Source organism: Gopherus evgoodei, chromosome 9 (assembly GCF_007399415.2).
Source record: "Gopherus evgoodei ecotype Sinaloan lineage chromosome 9, rGopEvg1_v1.p, whole genome shotgun sequence".
Classification (NCBI taxonomy): domain Eukaryota; kingdom Metazoa; phylum Chordata; order Testudines; family Testudinidae; genus Gopherus; species Gopherus evgoodei.
In genome coordinates, this window is record NC_044330.1 from 41,577,048 (window position 1) to 41,602,795 (window position 25,748).

Consider the following 25,748-nt stretch of genomic DNA (forward strand, 5'->3'; position numbering starts at 1 on the left):
CCATATTTAACACCTCAGCTACTCCCTTTTACTTCAAATCCTGCTTCAATGAGGACTGTATGAATAAGAAAAACCTGTTTTGGCATCTTGTCTTAATATGTGTTAGAGAATATAGTGACCTGATTTATGCAAGCCATAAGAGATAAAGAATACATTCTTATTTTTATAGCTCTTTTTCCTATATTTTCTAGAGTAATTGGGATTTTAGAGGCCTCAATTTTTTGAATGTACATCCTGAAACATCTTTGAGGGCGGGTGTTCAGCTATCCTGAAAATCAAGCTCCAGTAAGATGTTTTGTGGTCAGCATCCAAAAACAGAGGCACTCAAAATTGCTAGTCTCTTTTGAAAATGTAAATGTTTGCAAATAGTATCTCTAGATGTTGTCCAAGTTGAAATGATCTATCAGAAAGGGACTGAGCCCAGATCATGTACATTACATTAAGTATCACTAATGATTTAGTGACTGGCAAAAAGGATAAGAAATTGAACCTCCTGGAGTCAATTTTTGGCTTTGCCACTGACCATATGTGATCTTTGCAGATACTTGCCCATGGTCTGCAGCTCAGTTTATACATGTGTCAAGTGGGTATAGTATTACTATCTTACTGTAATGAAGTGAAGCTGGAGAAAGCTTCACTGTACTTGACTCTGATGAAAGGAGCAATGGAGATACAAAATATTAATCATACATACAAATAAGTAATTTGTTTGACTTAAGGTAAAGCCAGACAGTTGTGTGGAATGAAATAGACATAGTAGATACCTAGGAGCTGTGTGCCTGTGTGGTGAATGACATTTTTTACTCCAGCGCTGTAACTTGCTCTTAATTGGTGTAGTTTCTCTTACTGCTGGCATTTACCAGGAGTAACTAATTTTTTCAATAATATACAAGTTGCCTGTCTTTTGTGACCTTCATGTAAAGGACCTTCAGGTAAAGTGAGCATGATCCTCAGCATGTGACTGAAATGTAGAAGGACATATTCCCCTCTTTGTCCTGGCTTTTCTTACTAGGGATGAGTACCTTTGTGGTCATGCGCTCCTACATTCATTAATACCAGCCCTGTGCAACCTATCACCTTTTACCTTCCACCTAACACTCTCACTCTGCACTGTGCAGGATTAAGGTCCAGGAATGGAGTCAGCAGGGTGAGATATGAACTCCTGGCACAAATCACAGAAATTTGTAGAGTGGGCTTTATGAGGTGCATTAATACTATGTAAAGAGTGTTGCTGTATAAACAAGTTCAGACTTGTCCTCTTAGGAAGTAATAATCAAAGTATTAACTTAGCAGATTCATGCAATGAAAATGAAGACACCAGTCTATATTACTTTTTCTTTAAAGGTGCTAAGCACCACAGAGCTGGCTTCTGAGATTTACACTTTACATTTTCATGTAGAGCACAAAATTTTCCTCATGTTTTGGTGATATTTCTAGACTAAAGAAGCCAAAAGACAATGCTGAGATATTTATTTATTGGATGGATATGTTATTTTGAAGAGTTTACTTTCAGATCTTAGGCTGCATGCTAGCTTCAATCAAAAATTATAATAGATTTTTTTCAGATCTTTTCTTTAAAAACAAAACAAAACATACTGTCTTGTTTCTTTGAAACTTAGAGCTATTTATAGAAAGCAGACTGAATACTCCGCAGCAAGCCCCATCTGCCTCTGGCTTTCCCATGCCCATACGGAGTAACTACCTGGAATTGGAAAAAAATAACACAAATTCAGAGTTAGGAATATTTTAAAATATATACAATTTTCAGGGACTTGGTATCTCAGGTGCTAAATGATAGGGTAATAGAGTTCTTCAAAATGTGGTATACATTTTCAATGGAGCTCAGGGTCAGATTTTCAAATACTCAGCTTCCACAATAGAGGATAGATTTTTCAGAACAGCCCAGCTGCCACTTATGGCCAGATTTTCAAAAGAACCCATTTTGAGCTCTTCAGAAAAATCTAGTCACTTACTTTGCTGCCTGAATGGAAGCTGAGCTCTTTTGGAAATCTGTCCCTTAGGGCAAGTAGGAAGTAAGCAAAAGCCATCATCATACGGATGGCTGCTGTTTGGTATTCTGTGTACAATGTAATGATTTTTTAAATGTACCTAGCACCAGCCTTTAAGTGCCAGTAGCAAGTCAGCTAGGGAGAGATTTTTAAAAGCACTTGGGTCCAGTTCCCCAAAGGTATTTAGGCACCTATTAGCTATTGAAGTCAATGGGAGTTAGGTATCCAAATGGCATTTAGGCGCACAAGTCATTGAGACTTGTGATCCTAAATTCTTGAATGCTTTTGAAAAGCCTCTCCCTAGTTTTTTGTGGACAAGTGTCCAATCACAAAAAAATGCTATCAGAACTCAAACAAATTAGTTTCCAAGTTGGCCATCTCATCAGACAGGTTTAAAAATGGACATGGCAATTAAATTTCATCCCTAGAAGCAGTGTTGCCAGAACAGGGTGGAATCACATTTGCAGCCTTTCTTATACTACCACTGGCTGCATTGCAGTTGTTCTGTTCACAGAGCAGACTTAATTTTCATCGTTAACCTAGGAACTTTCTCAAGGACTAAAATAACTTAAGCCACATTTCTAATTAAGGACTGGACTGGGCAATTAAAGCACAGCTGTGATTGGGGGCAATACAGAGTGATTGCGCCCCATAGTTCCTAATGTGCAGGGGTAGTTAGGCTGACCAGATTGCAAGTGTGAGGAATCGGGCCAGGAGGAGGGGTTGGGTTGGGTGGGGTGGGGTGTGTGGGGGGGTAATAGGAGGTAATAGGTAATAAGTAATAAGAAAAAGCCCCAAATATCAGGACTGTCCCTATAAAATTGGGACATCTGGTAACCCTAGGGGTAGTATGCAATCTGTGCCATTCTTCAGGACCCCCAGTGTGCCCAACCTGCCCCATAGGCTTGAGGTGGAAGAGGAGTGCCTCACTTCTGGGACAATGTGCTTCCCAGAAGGGGTGTCTGAAGGGAGCAGATCCCATGCTCCTACAGCTTAGACTTAGAAACTGTGATTATCTGTGACTCTGTGTGGTTATAGAGCCTGGGATAATCTGGCCCTGATATAAAATGTGTTTGATTAATTCCTTTTGGATAATTGGATGTGTCAGAAAATATTGTATTGTTTTGTATAAATAAAACATCTTACATTCTCATGGTGCATTTACATTAAATGTAACTCTTCTGAAGTTTCCATGCAGCTGGTAAAGTAAAATATTCTGATTTTATGCAAAAAGAATAGCAGTAAGTTATTTTTAAAAAGATCTATAAATGTCTGTCAAACATGCTTTCTCATTTTCATTTGCCATGGAACTCTTTGCTTATGTAAATTACAGCAGATGTTAAGCAAATCTGTGTTTCTCTGGAATATTAATACAACTCTGCTGCCTATAGAAAGAACTGTTTTCAAAAGAAAAATCAATATAGTACTCCAGTGTGTCAGATAAAAAAGAAAATACTGTGTTGAATATGTTAAGTATGGGAAGTAGAGCTGCCCAGGTGGCCCATAGGTAGTGTTATCATTAACAATCACCTAGTGAATTATCTGAGTGCCATTTCAAAGCTAGACTCTCATAAAATCCAGGTGACAAGGGACTAGGAGCCTTGGAGGGATAAAACTCAGTGTACAGTGAAACTGGGAAGAGAGAAGTGAGATTGTTCTGCATGGAACCACAGAGTGAAATCCACCCTTTCACAGAGAACTTATGCAAAGGGCTATATATTGTGACAAAGTTCCTTCTCTACCTTGGTGGGTTCTGCGCTTATTGGTGGATTTGCTCATCTCGGGTGGAACCCACAATCTGGGTCAACTCCTCCTGTGTCTGATCAGGAGTTGGGAGGTTTGGGGGGAACCAGGGCCCGCCCTCTACTCCGGGTTCCAGCCCAGGGCCCTGTGGATAGCAGCTGTTTATAGTGCCTTCTGTAACAGCTGCATGACAGCTACAACTCCCTGGGCTACTTCCCCATGGCCTCCTCCAAACACTTTCTTTATCCTCACTGACTAACTGGGAGGCTTTTAACTAGTTTGAGCCAGCCCTTGATTGGCTTCAGGTATCCCAATCAATATAGCTAGCTCCACTGCCTTCTAGAAGGATCTTAATTGGCCCCAGGTGTCTTGATTAACCTGGAACAACTGCCATTTGGTTACAATGGTACCAGGGATTTGTTTAGCCTGGGGCTAACATACCTGTTCCTCACTACTTTACTGTACCCATCTGGCTTTGCCTCATCACAATACTGAAGTCCCACATAAACCCTTTATTGGGACTCAAATGGTGCATAGAGCCTTTTACTGGCTCTCGGCACTGGGATAATTTGCTCTTGTATGTATAATGGGTCCAAGCAGAAAAATAAATGGACTGAATATATGCTTTAGGCCAAGATTTAGAACATAGAGGTGACATCAGTATGTGGTGCTGGGGGCTCAGCACTTGTGATAATTAAGTGTTTATTTTTGAAAATCTTGCTTTTGTTTAATTTTTTTCTTTAAAACCATAAGAGAGGCATTTGACAAGGGTGCTGAGGGACATTCTGAAACTTTCTCTCCCTCTCCAGGTCTCTCTAATTCTCTTTGGCCTAGTCTACACTATGATTTTAGGTCGAACTTAGCAGCGTTACCTCGATTTAAGCCTGAACCCGTCCAGCCTTTTTTCCAACTTAAAGGGCTCTTAAAATCAATTTCTTTACTCCACCTCCGACGAAGGGATTAGCGCTGAAATCAGCCTTGCCGGGTCAAATTTGGGGTAGTGTGGATGGAATTCGATGGTATTGGCCTCCAGAAGCTATCCCAGAGTGCTCCATTGTGACCGCTCTGGACAGCGCTCTCAACTCAGATGCACTGGCCAGGTAGACAGGAAAAGGCCTGCAAACTTTTGAAACTCATTTCCTGTTTGGCCAGAGTGGTAAGGTGCAGGTGAGTGCAGATCTCATCAGATCTCAGCAGCAGAGGTGACCATGATGGAGTCCTAGGATCACAAAAGAGCTCCAGCATGGATTGAATGGGAGGTTCAGGATCTGCTCACCATGTGGGGAGATGAATCCATACTAGCCAAACTCTGTTCCAGTAAATGAAATGCCAAAACATTAGACAAAGTCTCAAAGGGCATGAAGGACAGAGGCCATAACAGGGACGCACAGCAGTGTCACATGAAAATTAAGGAGCTATGACAAGCCTAGCCTACATAAAAACTAGAGAGGCAAATGGCCATTCTGGATCAGAGCCCCAAACATGGCGCTTCTATGATGAGCTGCATGCTATGTTGGAGGGGAAGCCACCACTACTCCAATCCTGTGCTTTGACTCTGTCAATGGAGAATCACAGAACAGGGAAGTGAGTTTTGGGGATGAGGAAGATAGCTCACAGCAAGGAAGCAGAGAAACTGGTTTCCCCAACAGCCAAGATATGTTTTTCAACCTGGACTGGGAGACAATAACCCCCGAACCCACCCAAGGCATGCTCCCGGACCCTGAAGGCAGAGAAGCGACCTCTGGTGAGTGCACCTTTGTAAATATTACATATGGTTTAAAAGCAAGCATGTTTAATGATTAATTTGCCCTGGCATTCGCGTCCAGTACAGCTACTACAAAAGCCTGTTAACATGCATGGAGATGCAGCGGAAATCCTCTAGGGACAAAGCTCTCCTGGATGTACTCCCAAAGCCTTTGCAAAAGGTTTCTGGGAAGTGCAGTCTTATTCCATTCACCATGGTAGGACACTTTACCACACCAGGCCAGTAGCATGTAGTCGGGAATCATTGCATAACAAAGCATGGCAGCGTATGGTCCAGGTGTTTGCTGGCATTTGAACAACATCTGTTCTTTATCTTGCTGTGTTATCCTCAGGAGAGTGATATCGTTCATGGTCACCTGGTTGAAATAGGGTGATTTTATTAAGGGGACATTCAGAGGTACCCGTTCCTGCTCGGCTATTTGGCTGTGGGTGAACAGAAATGTTCCCCGTTGTTAGCCACACGGTGGGGGAAGGGGTGAAGTGTGAGTGATCTCTCATACCAAACCGGCAGGCCCTCAACAAGAAGCAAAATGCGACCTTGTAACAAAAGCACATGTGCTGTGCAACGTGAACAGAAAGGTTTAACGTGAGTGTACCCATTTTTCTCTAAAATGTGTCTTTTTAACTATCACTCTCCATTTTCCTCCACCAGCTACAAATGTTTCTCTTTCACAGAGGCTAGTGAAGATTAGAAGGTGAAAAAATGCACTCGGGATGAAATGTTTTCTGAGCTCCTTCTGTCCTCCCACACTGACAGAGCACAGCAGAATGTGTGGAGGCAGACAAAGTCAGAGTGCAGGAAAGCACAATATGAATGCGAAGAGAGGTGATGGGCTGAAGAGAGTAAGTGGCGGGCTGAAGATAGTAAGTGGTGTCAGTTTGCTGACAGAAGATAAGAGTCAATGCTCAGGCTGCTGGAAGATCAAACTCATATGCTCCAACGTATGGTTGAGCTGCAGGAAAGGCAGCAGGAGCACAGACCACCGCTATAGCTCTTTGGTAACCAACAGCCCTCCTCCCCAAGTTCCATTGCCTCCTCACCCAGACGCCCAAGAACGCAGTGTCAGGGCCTCCAGCCACCCAGCACTCCCCCCTAGAGGATTGTCCATGCAACAGAAGGCTGGCCTTCAATACGTTTTAAAGTTTTAAAGTGCAGTGTGGCCTTGTCCTACTCTCCTCCCCAATCCCACCCGGGGCTTCCCTCTTCCCCTAGCCCTCCCAGGATACCTTGGCAGTTATGCCCCTATTTGTGTGATGAATTAATAAAGAATGTGAAGCAACAATGACTTTATTGCCTCTGCAAGTGGTGATCAAAGAGGGGAGAGGAGGGTGGCTAGCTTAGAGGGAAATAGAGTGAACCAAGGGCGGGGGGGGGTTCATCAAGGAGAAACAAACAGAACTCTCACACTGTAGCCTGGCCAGTCATGAAACTGGTTTTCAAAGCTTCTCTGATGCACACTGCGCCCTCCTGTACTCTTCTAATCACTCTGATGTCTGGCTGTGCATAATCAGCGGCCAGGCGATTTGCCTCAACCTCCCACCCCGCCATAAATGTCATCCCCTTACTCTCACAGACATTGTGGAGCACACAGCAAGCAGTAATAACAATGGGAATATTGGTTTCGCTGAGGGCTATCAGAGTCAGTAAACTGCGCCAGCGAGCTTTTAAACATCCAAATGCACATTCTACCACCATTATGCACTTGCTCAGCCTATAGTTGGACAGCTCCTGACTACTGTCCAGGCTGCCTGTGTATGGCTTCATGAGCCATGGCATTAAGGGGTAGGCTGGGTTCCCAAGGATAACTGTAGGCATTTCAACATTCCCAACTGTTATTTTCTGGTCTGGAAATTAAGTCTTTTTCTGCAGCTTTTGAAACAGACCAGAGTTCCTGAAGACACGAGCTTCATATACCTTCCCCGGCCATCCCATGTTGATATTGGTGAAATGTCATTTGTGATCCACCAGTGCTTGCAGCACCATTGAAAAGTACCGCTTTCAGTTTATATACTTGCTGGCTTGGTGCTCCAATGCCAAGATAGGGATATGGGGTCCATGTGTCGCCCCACCACAGTTAGGGAATCCCATTTCAGCAAAACCATCCACTATGACCTGCACATTTCCCAAAGTCACTACCCTTAATATCAGCAGCTCTTTGATTGCATTGGCTACTTGGATCACAGCAGCCGCCACAGTAGATTTTCCCACTCTAAATTGATGCTTGACTGACCGGTAGCTGTCTGGTGTTGCAAGCTTCCACACGGCTATCACCACTAGCTTCTCACCTGCGAGGGCTGCTCTCATCTTGATATTCTGGTGCTTCAGGCCAAGGGAAAGCAAGTCACAAAGTTCCACAAAAGTGCCTTTACACATGTGAAAGTTTCACAGCCACTGGGAATTGTCCCAGACCTGCAACTCTATGCGGTCCCACCTGTCTGTGCTTGTTTCCCGGGCCTAGAATCGGTGTTCCACAGCATGAGCCTGCCCCAATAACACCATGATGTCCACATTGCCAGGGCCCGTACTTGTCCTCATCACTCTCGTCACCATGCTGCCATCGCCTCCTTGCCTGGTTTTGCTTTGGCAAGTTCTGGTTCTGCATATACTCCAGGATAATGCATGTGGTGTTTACAGTGCTCATAATTGCTGTGGTGATCTCAGTGGGCTCCATGATCCCAGTGCTATTGCGTCTGGGCTGAAAAAAGGCGCAAAACGATTGTCTGCTCTGACAGAGGGACGAGTGACTGATGACATGGCTTACAGGGAATTAAAGTCCACAAAAGGGGTGGCTTTGCATCAAGGAGAAACACAAACAACTGTCACACAGAATGGCCTCCTCAAGGATCAAACTCAAAACCCTTGGTTTAGCAAGCCGTTGATTTCACAGAGAGAGGAAGCAAATGAATACAAAACAAATCAGGTCTATTTCTTGTTTTATCTGTCTTTTACATCTTTAGGGTGGCTGCAGACAGTGCAGTTCAACTGCTAGCCATTGTCATCTCCTGGGTGCTCTACAGAAGATGGGAATGACTGTCTGAGTCACTCCCATGTCTGCCCAAGCGCCCCGACTGACCTCACTGAGGTTGGTTAAAAGAGCACCCAGGAACAGATGACAACGGCTATCAGTCATAACACACCATCTGCTGCCAAAAGGCAATGAGCTGCTGCTGTGTAGCAATGCAGTTCCACATCTGCCAGCACCCAGGAGACTTACGGTGACAGTCAGCTGTGCAGGCTCCATACTGTGGTATGGCATCTGCACAGGTAACCCAGGAAAAAAGGTGCAAAATGATTGTCTCCTGTTGCTTTCACGGAAGGGGCGGGGGGGGGACTGACTACATGTACCCAGAATCACCCACAACACTGTTTTTGCCCCATCAGGCATTGGGCTATCAACCCAGAATTCCAATGGGCAATGGCGACTGTGGGAACTGTGGGATAGCTACCCACAGTGCAATGCTCCGGAAGTCAATGTTAACCTCAGTACTGTGGACACAGTCCTCCAACTTATTGCACTTAGAGTATTTTTTGTGGGGACACACACAGTCGACTGTATAAAAATGATTTCTGAAAAAATGACTTCTATAAATTTGACCTAATTTCGTAGTGTAGATATACCTTTTGATTGTAAATGCTTTGGGGACAAGGACAATATCTCTCTGTGTGGCCATTCAACATGTAGGACACTGGGCCCCTAGCACTGGGATAATTTAAATATATTATATACTGGAATGATGGTTGTAACCATGATGCAGCTCTACCGTTGGGAAAGACAGAAACACTCTAACGATAGCAAATTTGGATGGGAAAAAATAATCTGTGGAGAAACTCAGTACCTCTCAGGATTGTGGGCTAGTATGCTGAATCACTTGCCTGAGACAGCACCAGATGACATGTATTCTTGTTCATGTGTAGAAACAAAGAAGAATTAGAACTGCATATAGGACGATGGAAAGGCAAAGTAACTACAGACAGATGGACAGAGATTCTACTGTACCTTACAAATGTCACTCCATTGACCTGGACCGTTTATATTGATGGCACGAACTTTAAAGAGATATTCAGTGTTGGGATCCAGATTATGTATCTCAAGGTTCTGATGCTTTATCCCATGCAATTCTCCAGCTAATTGTGTTTGGACAATGTTATCAGGGCTAACAGAAACAACTTCATAGAACTCTACATTAAAGAAATCCACGTCTTCTGTGGGACATGTCCAGTAAATCTGTGGAGAAAAAAGATCTACATTGTGCAGCTATATGTTTTTGTTTTATTTTCTTACATTTTCATTTAAATTTTTTGGAAACAGTCCACTATGTTTTTTCTCTTCGTTGTTACTGCTGTTTCTGCATTTAAAAATTAAAACGTGCCCAACAAAGCATGTAATAAGTGAAAGGCAATGACAATTGGGATCGCATTTCGAAAAATGGTAAGTACCTTCTGGGATGTTCAGAGCACACTCATCTCTCACACTGAAATTGATGTCTGGCGTAAGCATTTAGCACTTTCTATGACTTATTTGACATCTCATCTAACTGATGAGAGCTGATTAATATATCAAACTTAAAAACATAAAATAAAACATTTTTTTAAAAAAACAACTCAAATAGGACCCAATTCTGAGATATGCTGAGCAAAAAACAACTTGATTTTGTATGAGCCACAACATACAGTGCCCTATTATGCCAACATTTAATATTAAATACATCTACTTCCTTTGTACAGGAACGTTCATATAGTAAATTCTCATAATGGCCCTATTAACTACAATGGGTTCAATGTCTTATCTATTATCTCAGAATGAACTTTATCAGCATTACTCATTCACAAAATAAATGTTTTAAGCTATATTAAAAGGAAACGCAATTGGGCTAAACCAGGACCTAGTCTACATACATTTTTTTATATTTATAAGTCTTACTTTGGCCGCCCTTGGATATACAAGTGTCTGGTAGATGATAACTAGACCTGGAACCATAGATGATCCATTGTCAAATGGTTCTGGATTGTGACTGATACTGTATCTTTGATGGTTTCTTTCTTTTCTTGGAACTTGAGTAGATGCATCCCAAAATGCAAACATTTCATTATGCTCTTTATGATGAGGAGGAGGTGTGGAGTTTGGTCTTCCACACATTTCTTTCCTCATCACACTTGATTCATACTGTGAATTTAAGGTTGATAAAGATGGACTTCGGTGCACAGTTAGATGTTTTTCTGCATGGGTACTGGAAATTTTCCTTGGAACCATTATGTCTGAATTACAGGGATAAGGAGCTTTGTTTGCTTTATCAGCTGATTGCTTCATTCTAACAGGTGATTGGAAAAGGTCATGCAAGTTGGCTGAAAGCTCTTCAAAGTTGAGTTTAAGGTTCTGAATAGGATCTTCTCTGAGTCGTGCGCTGGGCTGATAAATATTAGTAATTGCATCTTCTATTTCTTTTACCAAAAAGTTTGCAGATTGCAGAAATGCAATCTGGTTTTCCTCCTTCAAAGCCTCCTTAGAATATTGAATAAGGCTATCCATTTGAGAGATTTTTATGGATGTATGTGCCACATACTCTATAATTCCCTTCTCTTTTTTAAGTTCAATGTTCTCAAGCAATTCCATCATCTCCTTCTCTTGTTCACGGAGAATGTTCCGTAACTTGAGGAATCCATTTCTGATCTCCTTTCTTTTAGTTTCTTTGTAGGTCTTAAAATTGTTCTTTAGCAAAAGGATTTCCATTAGATCATTATCGACCCCATATCGGACTGTAAAACAAAATTAAGCCAATAATTTCAACATCACATTGTAATGTGTAGCAGTTAGCTGGCCTAGTATAGCATAAAGCGCCTTCAGGACTGGTAGAAGACAAGGAATCAGAATTCTGAAGCTCTACTCAGTAGTGCCGCTGTTTGCTAAGTGTCCTTGTAGTAATTATTAATTACTTTTCAAATTTGAATGGCTAAAGTTAGAAACCTTAATAGACGTGACCTAATTTTGAGAGGTGCCAGAGCTCGGCACTTCTGAAAATTAGGTGGCCACTTCTTTAGATGACAAAGTGGGGATTTAGATGCATAAATTTACATATCCAAATTCAAAAAAATTGGCCTCACCCTCTTAGAGCCTCAATTTGGTCTTCTGTAAAATAGATCTGATAATGCTTATGTACCTCACATGGGATATTTTCAAATTTAATTTATGAGTGATCATAAAGCCCAGAGTAATCTTTGTGAAATTTATCATGTTAATGTAAAGTATTACTTATTATGAAAACTATACTAGCAAGTAGCAGCAATTATTTGAATTTCTTGTTTTGTTTTTTATTCTGTCCCTCTGTCTTTTCAAAGGTTGTTATAGGGATTTAGCCATGGAACTCCTATTTAATTTAGAATCTGGTGCCAGGGTAATATCCTGATTTAAAAGTTTATACACATAAATTCTCTTATAAGCAGGAGGGAAAAGGGGATGGGCAGGATTCTGAGAGTGGTCAGATGAGGGAAACAGTAACTAGGAGGAAGAGGCATACAGTATCTGCTCTTGAAGTGGGGAGCATTGGGGTAGGCAAAGGAAAAGGATAAATGGAGGGGAATGTCAGAGATGCAGGGTACCTGATGAGGGGTGCTGAGGCTAATAAGGTGGATAGAAGGGGATGCAAGGAAATGTGGGGAGGTGGGAAATCCATAAATTCTTATTTCTTTTAAACTGTAAGGGTCAATTTCTGGCCCATACTATAAGCCCTTTGTCGTACTTTGGCAGTGTAAAGTGACTGTAAAAATGCCACAACTGTACAGCTGAAGAGTCCCCCCATGTGAGGGAATGTCTGACTTAGCTGTCTCTAAACCACCCCACATCTCGGGGAGAGAGCTCAGCCATAGTGCTGTGGAATTCCAGTAAGTCCTGGCTGGTAAAGCACCCAGGCATGACTTGCTAATGACTGCAGCAGTGAAGCCTTGCGTTGATAGACTTCATATCTGTCACAGCACAACCTTGCAGTAGCTGTCGTGTTAATGTGCTTTAAACTTGTATATATCTATCTTTCAATCGATTGATAGGTAGGAAATTTGCAAAAAACTTCATTAAAATAGTTGTTGTTGAAGGTGCGTTTCAGGGGAGTCCAGCTGAAACAATATTACCCCTTCTATACAAAAATCACACAGCCAGTTAAATTGTGACAAACAGCAGTTTTTAAAAACAGCACAGACAAGCAGTAAAGCTGAAATAGGAACCTTTTTTAAACTTGGCAATAGCACTGAAGAGTGAAGCAGCCTCATTTGAACACGCCACAGGCAAGGGTAGTGTCTCATGATCGTAGTGCAGTGAGTCACTACAGGACTCACAGATTAGCTCGTGGTCATCTAGACAGTATTTAGAAAGGTTTGAGTTCGGATGGAGTAAACAACAGCATTCTCCTTGATCTTCTCGATAGGCTTTGGTAAATATGTGGTCTTGAGTGGTGATCTCACTGTGATATAACCTTAGACACTCATTACAAAAATTCAGCCGGCATGTGAGACATCTCTTGGACGCCTTCCTTGTCTTCTCTTTGCAAACTTGACAATAGATTGGTGCTTGGGTTCTGTCAAATCTCCACCTCAGAAAGCCATGTCTGCGCATGTATCTCCTAGCCAGTTTGGCTCTCAGGTAATTCATCCTCAACTGAATTTTATTAGAGTAGGGGAGGCAGTGTGCTTTGATACACACTGGGCATACGATGATGAAGAAAGTTTCAGTTACTTCAGCCTGGGCTTTGCTTTTACTTATGCACTTCTCACAAATGCAGTGGTTGCATGGCAGCATAAATGGGTAGAGATACAGTTGTTTACATAATGGACAAATGAGTTGGTCACGAAAAGCATGTCCTGATGCATCCCTGTCCAGTGTAATGATCGATGTGTCACTTTTACTTCCAAAGCTTGGCAAGGCAACTTTTGAACTGAAAACAAAAAAAATGTGGATACTCACTAAGAAACAGATTCTAATGTACACAATTCTGTTGTATAACTGCATTAATTTTTATTTCAAGAAACAGGTTATGACTGTGCTCTGTTCTGCCAGCACTGCACACAAGTGAGTGTTTCTGTTCACAGTAGTGGTTGCACATTTACTACAGGTGCAATGCATATGAAGCTGTCTGTTTTATTTTTCAAGATGTTCCTTACCCCCCCCATCACCACAAGTGTTGCAGCTATTACACAAATGTCATCACTGAGCACCTATTTTTTGTTCCATCTCTTTTTCTTGTTTATATGCTTTGCCTGTTAAATTACTATAATGAGTTATGATTCATGTGAATAGTAAAATAAAACAGGTATCTTAACCACTGTATCTAACTATCCCTTGTCTTACAAGGGGAATCAAAATCCGCCTTATAATGGAACCTTATTGCCATCTCAAGGATCCTTTTGGACATAAGTTTAAAAAGTGGCTGGTGATTTTGGGCGTCTCAATTTTTGCAGTGCCCAGCCTGGAATGCCTTAAAGGGGCCTGATTTTCAGAAAGTGCTCTGTAAATCTCTCTGCTCTGTAAGTGCTTTTGAAAGTCTTGGTCAACTGTCTCTCCATGAGTCCAGTGAAGATGACATAAGCTCAAGTGGTTAACATAGTCACCAGAAACATGAGATAAAACTACTGCCTCATCATTCAATTTTTGCAGTAGATCTGGTTGGGTTGCAGCCTTGGACAGTCTTGTATTCACTCCCTGCTTCCATAATACTGCCTTCACCACTACATTTCCTTGCTCCACTCTTCTTGCTACTTTTCAATCCCATATCTTCACTCACACACACACACACACACACACACTCCAAAACTGCTGCTCCTCCCACCTGGTTGTTGCCTGTCCCCTCCCTCGTATACAAGTGTGTAATATCATAAACTAAATAGATTCTTCCCAGAGCTGCCCTTGTTCCACCCACTTGCCTCCCCCACTTTCAGAGTTATATATTTTAAAGGCAAGAATCACTTATGAGTCATGTATCTCTGGAGATCAAACGGTTCTTCTTCTCTCTAAGGGTACGTCTGCACTACGGGATAATTCTGATTTTACATAAACCGGTTTTATAAAACAGATTGTGTAAAGTCAAGTGCACGCGGCCACACTAATTCGGCAGTGTGCATCCATGGTCCGAGGCTAGTGTAGATTTCCGGAGTGTTGCACTGTGGGTAGCTATTCCGTAGCTATCCCATAGTTCCCGCAATCTCCCCTGCCCCTTAGAATTCTGGGTTGAGAGCCCAGTGGCTGAAGGGGTAAAAATCATTTTCGCGAGTGGTTCTGGGTAAATGTTGTCAGTCATTCCTTCCTCCGGCAAAGCAATGGCAGACAATCATTTCGCTCCTTTTTTCCCTGGATTGCCCTGGCAGATGCCATAGCACGGCAACCATGGAGCCCGTTCAGCTTTTTTTTTTACAGTCACTGTATGTGTACTGGATGCCACGGACAGAGGCGATACTCCAGCGCTACACAGCAGCATTCATTTGCTTTTGCATGATAATAGAGATGGTTACCCGTTGTTCTGTACTGTCTGCTGCCAGTGTAATTTGGCAATGAGATGACAGTTATGTGTCCTTGTGTGCTGTCTGCTGCTATCATGGGTGCCCCTGGCTGAGATCAGCCGGGGGCGCAAAAGCAAAACTGGGAATGACTTCCTGAGTCAATCCTTCCTTTATGGTTTCTAAAAATAGTCAGTCCTGACTAGAATATCGGGCAAGTGTACTAGAGAACCAGTGTATCAGAGAGCACAGCTGCTCCGTGTCAGATCCCGCAGAAATGATGAGCTACATGCCATTCACGGTGCCCCTGCAACAACCCCACCTGTTGCTTCCCTCCTCCCCCAACCTTCCTGGGCTACCGTGGCAGTGTCCCCCCATTTGTGTCATGAAGTTATAAAAAATGCAGGAATAACAAACAGTGACTTGTTGTTGAGATAAAATGAGGGGGAGGCAGCCTCCCGGTGCTATGACAGTCCAGGCAGGACATTAAGCGGTGCGGGGGAGAGGAGCCCAGCATGCAGCTGCTATGATAGTCCAGGCAGTACAGAATCTTTTCTTTACACAGGAAAGGGAGGGGACTGATGGAGCTCAGCCCCCAGTTGCTATGATGAGGACAGTTACCAGTCATTCTGTCCCATCTACTGGGAATGACCAGGAATCATTCCTATTTTTACCCAGGCACCCCTGAGGCCAGCCAGGGGTATTCAGCAGTTATCAAGCATGCACCATCTGCCACCAGGGAGGGGAGAGGAGTGGATACTGCTCTTCACTGCTGCAGCATCGTGTCTACCACCAGCATTCAGTAGACATAGGGTGACACTGAAAGAAGTAAAGAAACGATTTCTTTCCCTTTTCTTTCACATGGTGGGGGGAGGGAGTAAATTGATGAGCTATACCCTGAACCACGCTGGACAATGTGTTTGAACCTACAGGCATTGGGAGCTCAGCCAAGAATGCAAATACTTTTCGGAGATTGCTGGGGACTATTGGATAGCTGGAGTCTTCAGTACCCCCTCCCTCCTTCCATGAGCATGCATTTGAGTCTCTGGCTTCCCGTTACGCTTGTCACGCAGTACTGTGTAGCCTATAGATTTTTTTTCAAACTTTTTGGCATTTCATCTTCTGTAACGGAGCTCTGATAGAACAGATTTGTTTCCCCATACAGCGATCAGATCCAGTATCTCCCGTACAGTCCATGCTGGAGCTCTTTTTGGATTTGGGACTGCATTGCCACCCGTGCTGATCAGAGCTCCATGCTGGGCAAATAAGAAATTAAAATCAAAATTTCGCCGGGCTTTTCCTGTTTACCTGGCCACTGCATCCGAGCTGAGATTGCTGTCCAGAGCGGTCACAGTGGTGCACTGTGGAATACCGCCCAGAGGCCAATACCTTCCATTTGCGGCCACACTAACCCTAATCTGATATGGTAATATCGATTTTAGTGCTACTCCTCTCGTTGGGGAGGAGTACAGAAATCGATTTAAAGAGCCCTTTATATCAATATAAAGGGCCTCATAGTGTGGACGGGTACAGCGTTAAATCAGTTTAACGCTGCTAAAATCGATTTAAACGCGTAGTGTAGACCAGGCCTAAATCTTTATCACCACTACCACTACTTTGGTCTGGCTAGTTTCTTAGAGCCCCAGGCATACCATTGCAGTCATTTCTTTTCACTGTCTGCTCTTCAATTTAAACTGTTTAGTACTGAAGCTTTTCCATCCCTCCCCCCCCCCCGCACACACACACCAAGATCATTATCATCCCATCTTTCTATTCTTTTCAGAACATTTTTTGCAGTTGACTTTCAGTTTCCTCTATTCCCCAACCCTGACCACCATTTTCCATCAGTCAGTATTTTTCTCTTACATCTCACTTCACATTTCTCTTTATCAAACATGTGTCTCTTCTCATTGTACACTCCTCTTTCTTTCCTTTTCTCAGGCTTTCACTCAATTAGAGCTGGTGGGAATTTTTCAGTTAACCATTTTTTCACTAAAAAAATGTAAATTTGTCAAAACTAAAACTGTTCACAAATCAATGAATTTTCTGACTTGAAAAAATGTCAAGAATAAAGCTTTTAAATTGTCAAAATATTTCATTTTTTTATTTTCTAAGTGAAAAATTCCAGTTTCCTGGTTCAAAATAACTGTTTTGAAATTTATGCTCAATTGAGGGTTAAAAAAGAAAAGAAAAGAAAAGAAAAAGTCAACAGTAAAATGGAACATTGTGAAATTACTGATACAAAAACATTTCAGTTGACCCAAAGTGAAATAAATCTTCAGGGTCCAGGTTTTGTTTTGGGATTCACAGACATTTTTTAGATTGTTTTTTTTTTAATTTTCCTCTTGATTCAGGCAGAGAAAAACTTTCCTGGACGGGAAAATTGCCCTCCCACTACCTCAGCTCTACTTTCCATGCCCAGCTTGGTCACATTGAGAATAATTGACAATTTTTGATTTGCCAAAAAAAAAAAAAAGCAGCATATCCATTGGAACACAATATGTAAAAAAAGAAACAAAGAATCATTCTCTGAATGCACTTACTGACGTCTCCTTGTGGCTCTGGGAAGGTATGATGCATAGATGGTATTCCTGCAGCATCTGCTCTCATAATACTGACAGCTGGTGTTCTCATCAGTGGCACAGCAACAGCACTTGCAATCTGGGTCATTTGAACAGGAGCAGCAGCACCAATGGCAATTTGGGTGCTCTGAACATGAGCAGTGACAACATTGGCAAGCTCTGCCTTCTGCATATGGGCAGGGGAAACAGTTGCAATTCCTCTCCTGAGTAAAAAGGAAACGCCAACACAAACAACATTCTTCATCAGTCCTTTCCAGTGGCGGGCAGCAATGGCAGCCCGGGCAACATGGCCAACTTAGGCATAAAGTATTGGCCATCGCTCCACAAGACACTTGGAAGAAGGTTCACTGACCTTTGGAACCTAACCTCACTTTACACAGTAGCACTTCTAAAACACATGAGACCAGTTTGATGACTCAGGCTTTGTGTTGGGATAAATGGTTCTCATTCCAGTTAGGAATAATGATGTCACAAGGAGCTATTTAACTAAGGACAGTCATATTTGCATATGTAAGTGATGTGCTGATTACATCATGAGCATGTCACAATTACTAAGATCTACCTTTGCTGTTACTTGTATTGGCACCTAATACAACTGTTTCTGAGCTTGCAAAAGTTACATCTTCTCCCAGCAACCAATGGCACTTCAGAGAATTTTCTGTTGGAAATTCATGTGTGTTGAAAATTTGGGAGCCGCATGAAATAAATAGAATACAATATAAAATAAACACAAGTAATATTGTACTGGTTGTATCATTCATGCCCATATTTAGAGTCAGTAAAAGCCTATATTTTGAAATAATTTGCCTCCGAATTTTTAAGGTACTGCAGGAACATAGGGTGTCTTGCTGCACAATGTAGCTCCAGCTTGCCACAGAGAACATGAGGATTTTCCACCTACCTTATGAAAGGTATGAGAGAGAGAGGCATTTTCTGAAGGCTTTTCTTTTTCAGGGCAGACGACCAGCCATTCTACCCCCACCCCACTCTCCAGAAATAAGGCAGGGACTGGTCCTGTTTAACTTCCTTCTCTTCCAGTTTCTTCCCATCACTTTGGATGGTAATATAAAGGCTTTAGAAAGAGCAGAGGGGGATTCAATGCACTTTTCCAGAGGGGATAATTTCAGCATCTGCCCTTTATATCTGCATGATACCCAGTCATTTCAGTGCCTCTTATTGACAATTAGCATTCCTTTGCCATCTATCGAGGAATAATCCCACAAACTCTTTGATACCAAAAAGCAAGGGCAATGTGGTCCAGCCTATTAAAAAGTTTGATACAACAAAGCAAGGCACTCTGGAACCAGCCAGCTTCAGTTATTACAATTTATTGCTTGCATTAAAGGCATCATCTAGAGGCCACATCCAAACATGGGGCCCCATTATGTTGAGTGCTGTACATATACAAAACAAGAGACCATAAAGACCTTACAGACTAAACAGACAAAGGTAAAATACTGATATCTCCATTTTACAGATGGGGAATAGCAGGATTTTCAGAGTGATTAAGTATTTTATCCAAGTTCACGCAGGAAGTCTGTGGCAGAGCAGTAAATGAACCTAGGTCTCCTAAGTGCTGGCCCTGTGCCCTCACCACAAGGCTATTCTGTTGTAGAAAACTTTTCCTTGCAAACTTTACAAAGCTGATGATTTTTTGTCATGGTTCCCATCCTGAAATTTGGTTTCTTCTTTAGCTAGCCTTCTCCCAGCACCTGGAAGGACTGACTCTGCTACCACAGACAGACCCAGGGAAGGTCTTCACTTCTGTTCTACATGATGATCATGAAAGCTGGCATAACTCATATCCATTGAGGCTGCAGAAATTTTGTGATTTCACACAAATATTTAACAGATTGATCTACATATTTAATGAATATGAATTGTTGTTTACATAACCCGCGAAAGTCCTGATTAGCAGACATTAAGAGTGACATGAGTGTACTGCTCTTAGGAACACAGGAATAGCTTTGCTCTTTACAGGCTCCAGGTAATTACAGAGGCTCCTGAAGACTCTGCCGCACCTTACTTTTCCTAAATGGATGGGGACCTATGGCTGGATCAGTGAACTTGGTGAAACGTGCTTTTGACAATGTATGATACCTCTGATGCTGATGTCATTCACTGGCACGGGAAGGGAATTGTTGACTTTGCATTGCCAGCATCTCTCAGGAAATACAGAAAAATGTCAACCTTATCCCCGACAAACCCATGCCAGGGACCTTCTACATACTTCCCAAGATACAAAAACAAGGGAACCCTGGCTAAGGCACTCCTATGGAAGTTAATATCAGGACTCATAAAAAACATCCTCAAACCATTCAACACACAAAGGGATAGCTTCCTCCAGGACACAACTGACTTCCTCCAGAAACTCTGCAACATTAACAGCCTCCCTCAGAACACCATCCTTGCTACCATGGATGTCTCCTCACTATACACCAACACTATGCACTATACACAGAATCACTGCCTACCTCAAATATCTACAGGAAAATAGACAACACTCAGATGTCCACTCCAAACACATCCATTCCATCCTCACCCATAACAATTTTACATTCAACAACAAACACTTCCTCCAGATCATGGAAACAGCCATGGAGACTAGGATGGCTCCCCAGTATGCCAACCTTTTCATGGATTACCTTCAGAAAGAAAATGCACCACAAAATCAATGATATACCTGAGATACATTTCATCCTCTAGACAGATGACCTAAACTTCATCATAGATTTCCACCACAACTTCAGCAACCATCACCCATCCATTAAACTATCTCTCTAGAACACTCCCACACTAGCATTGCCTTCCTGGACACCATGCTTAGCTTCAGCAGTGGAACTCTACAACCATCTCTACACAAGGAACCCACAGATCGCCACATCTACGTTCATCCAGTAACCACTCAAAACAGACCAAGAAATCTATATACAGCCCAGCACTCAGATACCACAGAATATACTCCAAAGAGAGTCTGGGATAACACAAAACCACCTTCACCAAACAAGGACACTCCACCAGACAAGTAGATCATATCATGGAACAGGCCAGCCAAATACTCAGAATCTGCTTCAATACAAAAATAACCATACACTGCTAATTGGCACCTACCCCCCCAAGAGTGGAATCCATATGGGATATTATTAAACGATTACAATCCATACTAGTTAGGGACCGCATCCTGAAAATCTTCTTTCCTGAACCCCCTCTTCTAGCTGTCAAACAACCCCCCATTCTCCTCATCAGAAGCAAGCTCCCCACAGACCAAGACTGGGCAATTTGAAGCTGCACCAGACCCTGCCAGAATAGCAGATGCAAAACCTGTAGCTATAGCTCCACTGCTCCAACACCTCTCACAACACATCTTTCAAGATCTGTGGTCCTACGCATGCCTTTCACTACAAGTGGTGTACTTCATCCAGTGCACTAAATGCCTCAACAACTATGTGGGCAAAACAGACAATCATTCCACTCTTGAATGAACTGTAACAGAAAAATGCTAAAAGACAAAAACACCATATCACCTGTGGGTGAAATCTTTTCACAAAGCAATCACTCTATAACTGACTTCTCAGTTCTTATCCTCAAAGGAATCCTTCAAAGGATGGCTTTGCTACACACTAACAATCATGAACTGAATAGGGACACTGAATTTATGGCTTATTACAACAATCTGTAGCCCACTCAACTTCCCTCCTCTAGCCTTCCCCACCTTTTTTCCCTCTATGACTGAAGTGGTGGTAACTGGCCACTTCACCTTAAATGGTCCCTTGAAATGTAATTACAATCTGTTCCAACTTGTATTTAGCTGTGACACGCTAAGTACATTTCTCAGACCTGAAAAAGAGCTCTGTGTAAGCTTGAAAGCTTGTCTGTGTCACCAACAGATGTTGGTCAAATAAAAGATATTACCTCACCCACCTTGTCTCTCTAAGTAAATGTAACAGTTAAACAATCAATAGTGTCCAACAATTACCACATAGAGAAATCTGAGATAGTGCAGTCTTTCTCTTTTACTTGAAAGTGAAGACAATAGTAAGAACAGTATAGTATCTGTTGGCAATGTTGATTTTTAATGGCAACCACTGTGCTGTAGATAATTAAAAGTTTCGTTAACATGCAGAATATTCATCAGCTTCGATTAATGGGCTAATGCATAATTTGGGAATAATTAAGACAGGAGTCTTGACAAAGTTTATTATTATGGCTACTGTGTAGTCATTATAGGCTATTTGCTTAAAGCCTACTCTACTTAGAGATTTTTCTAATTCACTGAATCATAACCCAACAGACTATAATGGTGCATCCTTATGGGAAGCCATCTACATGATGGACCATAATAGGTCCTATGGAATGATTATGGTCTATTGTGTCAATAGATTTTCATGAATAAGCCTTAAGTCAGCTGCTAAAAAAAAATAATTCTAGACTATGGGGAGGGATAAGAAGAATGGTGTTACAAATACTTTGAACCCTCAGTAGCTGCTGATTTTCACATTTTGTTTTCCCAGCTCACTTGAAAGCAATATTTTATATTATTGTGATATTTAATTTTTAAAAAGTCACTTGAGTTACATGGGATGTGGAAAATAGTCATTACAGTACTAAATTCTGCTTCTTTTTTTTTTTTTTTTTTTTTTTTGCAGTCCTAAAATGAAGATTTTCCTAGGTAATTAAAAAAGGTGGGGGGTGCAGCTTCTAGACTTGTATGCCAAGTTTCAGATCAAAGCAAAATTTTATACCCAAGTTTTGAGTGCCCCAACCACTTCCCTGACACCTATGTCACCACTTTCCAGTCTGTAAATAACAGACTGGACTTTTAAGATCTTTCTTGCACATCACTCTGACCAAGACACCCCTTACTTTGGATCTCCCCACTACTATATATTCCTTCCCTAGTGTAATTCAAGCATCTCATCTTTGCATTCTTTGCTCATCATATGGTAAGCCTTGTCTATCTTTCTTTGTCTTTTACTGTTCTATTTTGAATGCCTCCCTCTCCAGCACCCTCATTTTGATGCAGCCTCCAAAATCATTTAATTTTCTTCTACCCTAGACCCTGCATTTGGACAATACTTCCTATGATCTTTGTTTGGATATACAGCCAGTTCTGCTAAGACTGGCTCATTTTTGTTTAACATGTTTGTTCACCTCTAACAGATACTGAATGATCAAATCATTCTGCCTGCCAGGGGAACCGAATTAGAGGCAACAACTGCAGCCCGGCTGACAATTTTAGCAGTGTTTCCAGCAATGTTTCTTTTTTTCTGTTGTGACTTTGCCTAGCTGCCACTTATATCACATGGCATAGCAGACAGGTTGTAGTTTTGTTGGTTTCAACCACTAATAGGTCCAATCCTGCAAGATGCTGAACACACCACAGTTGAGGACTTGCAGTGGGGGTTTGTGTGTGTGTGTTATTTAACTATTACCCCAGTCAAGCAAAAAGAAGAAAGAATAATATAAAGGTTGAGAAAACAGAATAATGCAAGAATAGAATTTCAGTTTAATTTAAACTAAATGAAATAGGAATAACCATTCAGTCTTCATTAGCTATCGGTTTATTTTAATCTGATGTTTTCCACACACTGATTCATCTCGTTCATTCCCACTCCTGCCCCCACCCCCACACACACCACCACCACTGTTAAGAGTGTTGTTGTTTTTTTCTTCCTCCCCAAACATCTCATTGATATTTACAGATGTAGGAAAAGAGGCTGACTGAAATGCACACATTATACAGGGCTTTACACATGTCCAATGTGTATATTGACCTCAGGTGAACTCAGATGAATAATATGTTATTCATGGAGGTGCCTGCTGTTTCCATGTTTATCCAGCTTAGACTAGGCAAAGCACACAAAATAAAGAGGGGAAAAATACTGAAGATAACTCAGAAATGCTTTTGATTTTAGCCTGGATTACTTATCCAGGTGTCTATAATTGGCACCACTCCATTGTCCTTCTCCATGCCTGTGAGGTGCATCAGAGTATGTAAGTGTAGTCACACTGTTGGTACCGTGCATCTAAATTTTGACTTTCTGGTGTTCAGTCAATGGATGTTCCACTTACGTGTCATGGCAAAGAGGCAACACTAAGCCCACAACCATTCCTACTTCCAATGCCCCACTGTGGGTTATAAATAGTGTAGAAAGACAACCCAGCACTGGCCTTCCACACCTGGGCAAATTTCCCTAACAGGCCACAGTTTGTTATCCTTTGTCACCACTACCAATTATCACAGTCCGTGCAGTTCTGTAGGGTTGGCTACTTCCATGTGACTCTCAGCATTTTTACAGTCAATGAGTTGCTTTCCTTGGCCGGTGGTGGTAGGGTGTTAGATGCTTCTGTGTCCTTGGGGTGTGGGACATTTGCCCTTCATGTTTCAATGTTCACCTTATCACCATTTTAACATGCTTGTCTAATGTTGTAATGTATGTTTTAGCTTAGCAGCAGGGAAAGCTGCGGTGGGGCATGGCTGGAAATGCCGTATATGTGCATGTGACCATCACAAGGCACATGAGTAACTTAGGTGATATGGACAAGGGGGGAGGGTGTTCAGAACTTCTCTTTCGGGTGGAGAGGTGACAGACTCTGAACACAGAGGAAAGGTTCATCTGCCCACAACTGGTACATCTTGCTGGTAGCAGAGAGTGAGATTGTTAACTTTACTTGCTGTGCTGTAGCCTACAAGCACATATTTGGATTCTATTGTAGTTTTCAACAAATGGTTAAAATCCACCTGGTCTCTTGAACCTAACTGAATTGCTGTACTGGGAAGGGCAGTTCATAACAATTGGTGCTCCATGTGAGGACCAGTGGATCTTGCTAGATTTGAGAGCAATCTGCAGGCTGCTCAAGCCTCCATCTTGATCTCCTTAGTAACAATAGGCATGGATGGTCACTAATGAAAAAGAGGCATTGTCGGAGAAATGCCAACAACCTGGGCAAAAAGCAGGGGAATTAGAGAAAGAATTGGAAGATGCTTTATCTGCCCTTTGAGCTGTAATGCAGGAAAACCAGGAATGGGAAAGGGCAGCCTCCCATGATCACTGCAAGTTAATCATTGCTAAATCACAAGTCCAGTTAAAAGTGAGGCAGGATAAGATGGGTGTGTTTACAGGTTGCTGTGCAACTCAGTACTCACCTTCCTTCTCAGAGGAAGCGCTTGATGAGGGAGATTTATATCCTCCATATTACTGTGGTTTATGGCTTCATGATCCAGATCAGGGAGATACTCACCCTAATCCTATGTCCCTTCTCACTAGAACCCATTGCATCAGGCAGAGACCTGCTGAGGGAGGCAATCAAAATGGCAACCGCAAGGAAGTGGTAAATGAAACCACAACACTTCACTTTCCAACAAACAAATTTGAGCCATTGCTCAGTCCATGGGACCTTCAACAGGGGAAACCACTTGCAGCTGGATTCCATATTGGGAAAGGGAAGCTAAAGTAAATGGGTGAACAAATCAGTATATTTATTTAGTGGTTGCAGCGTCATTGCCACCCATTCTCAAATCACCTATTCCTGCCAAGATTATAGATAAGCACGTAGATGAGGAACCACAATCAAGAGAAGCTAACAAGTATCTAGCTGCCCACTCTTAGTGGAAAATCATGTATATCCTAGTGTGATGCTGTATGATTGAATATGGCCATTTATATAATTGATATTACCACTGTTATACAATTGCAACCATTCTTATACAATGTTTGTCATGTAAGGTATCAATGGAAAAGTTGTAATCTGCTACGTATGATAATCCTGTTTATATGCATGTATCATCTTTGCATCTGAAGTTATGAATATGTATTTATATCTCAAACATGTGTTTTGTTCTTGGTAGTTTAACATCCAGTCTAGCCAGCCTCTTGTTGCTGTCTGATTTTTCTGGACTGGTAGAGCCTCAGGTATGGTGAATTGGGTTTTCAGTAACCTCTCAAGACCAACTTGTCTGCATGGGAATCATTGGCTGGAATGCCGAAAGGGGACAGTGTTTTGGCTTCTAGTCAAACAGTGTGGCACTCCAGAAGCTCTTTTGTCACTGGTTTGCTGAATCTAATTGTAGTATAAGCCATCAGTTTTCAGGTGTGCCTGCCTTGTTTCTTGCAGTCTCCCCTGAGTGTGGCATTCTTGGTGTGGTCCAGTCTAGGACACCGGTCATACCTAGCA

General features: G+C 42.1%; 1 protein-coding gene across 1 annotated transcript; it reads right to left on the reverse strand.

Annotated features, from left to right (window-relative positions):
* Nucleotides 1-1,621: 1,621 nt before the first annotated feature.
* On the reverse strand, nucleotides 1,622-17,890 carry TRIM42 (tripartite motif containing 42). Its single transcript, XM_030576068.1, has 5 exons — nucleotides 17,535-17,890; nucleotides 12,730-13,436; nucleotides 10,439-11,271; nucleotides 9,515-9,742; nucleotides 1,622-1,702 (listed from the first exon to the last, which is right to left on the reverse strand). Exons 1-5 carry the CDS (start codon nucleotides 17,888-17,890, stop codon nucleotides 1,622-1,624), a joined length of 2,205 nt encoding a protein of 734 aa, XP_030431928.1.
* Between the last annotated feature and the right edge of the window lie 7,858 nt (nucleotides 17,891-25,748).

Excerpts from the sequence above, each read along its gene's own strand:
- TRIM42 (XM_030576068.1), bottom strand. The coding sequence starts at position 17,890 with ATGGCCAATACTTTATGCCTAAGTTGGCCATGTTGCCCGGGCTGCCAT. Across the intron at positions 13,437-17,534 it reads AGAGCCACAAGGAGACGTCA|TTCAAAAGTTGCCTTGCCAA; the intron begins GTAAGTGCATTC and ends TTTTGTTTTCAG. Across the intron at positions 1,703-9,514 it reads AATGGAGTGACATTTGTAAG|GTAGTTACTCCGTATGGGCA; the intron begins GTACAGTAGAAT and ends TTCCAATTCCAG.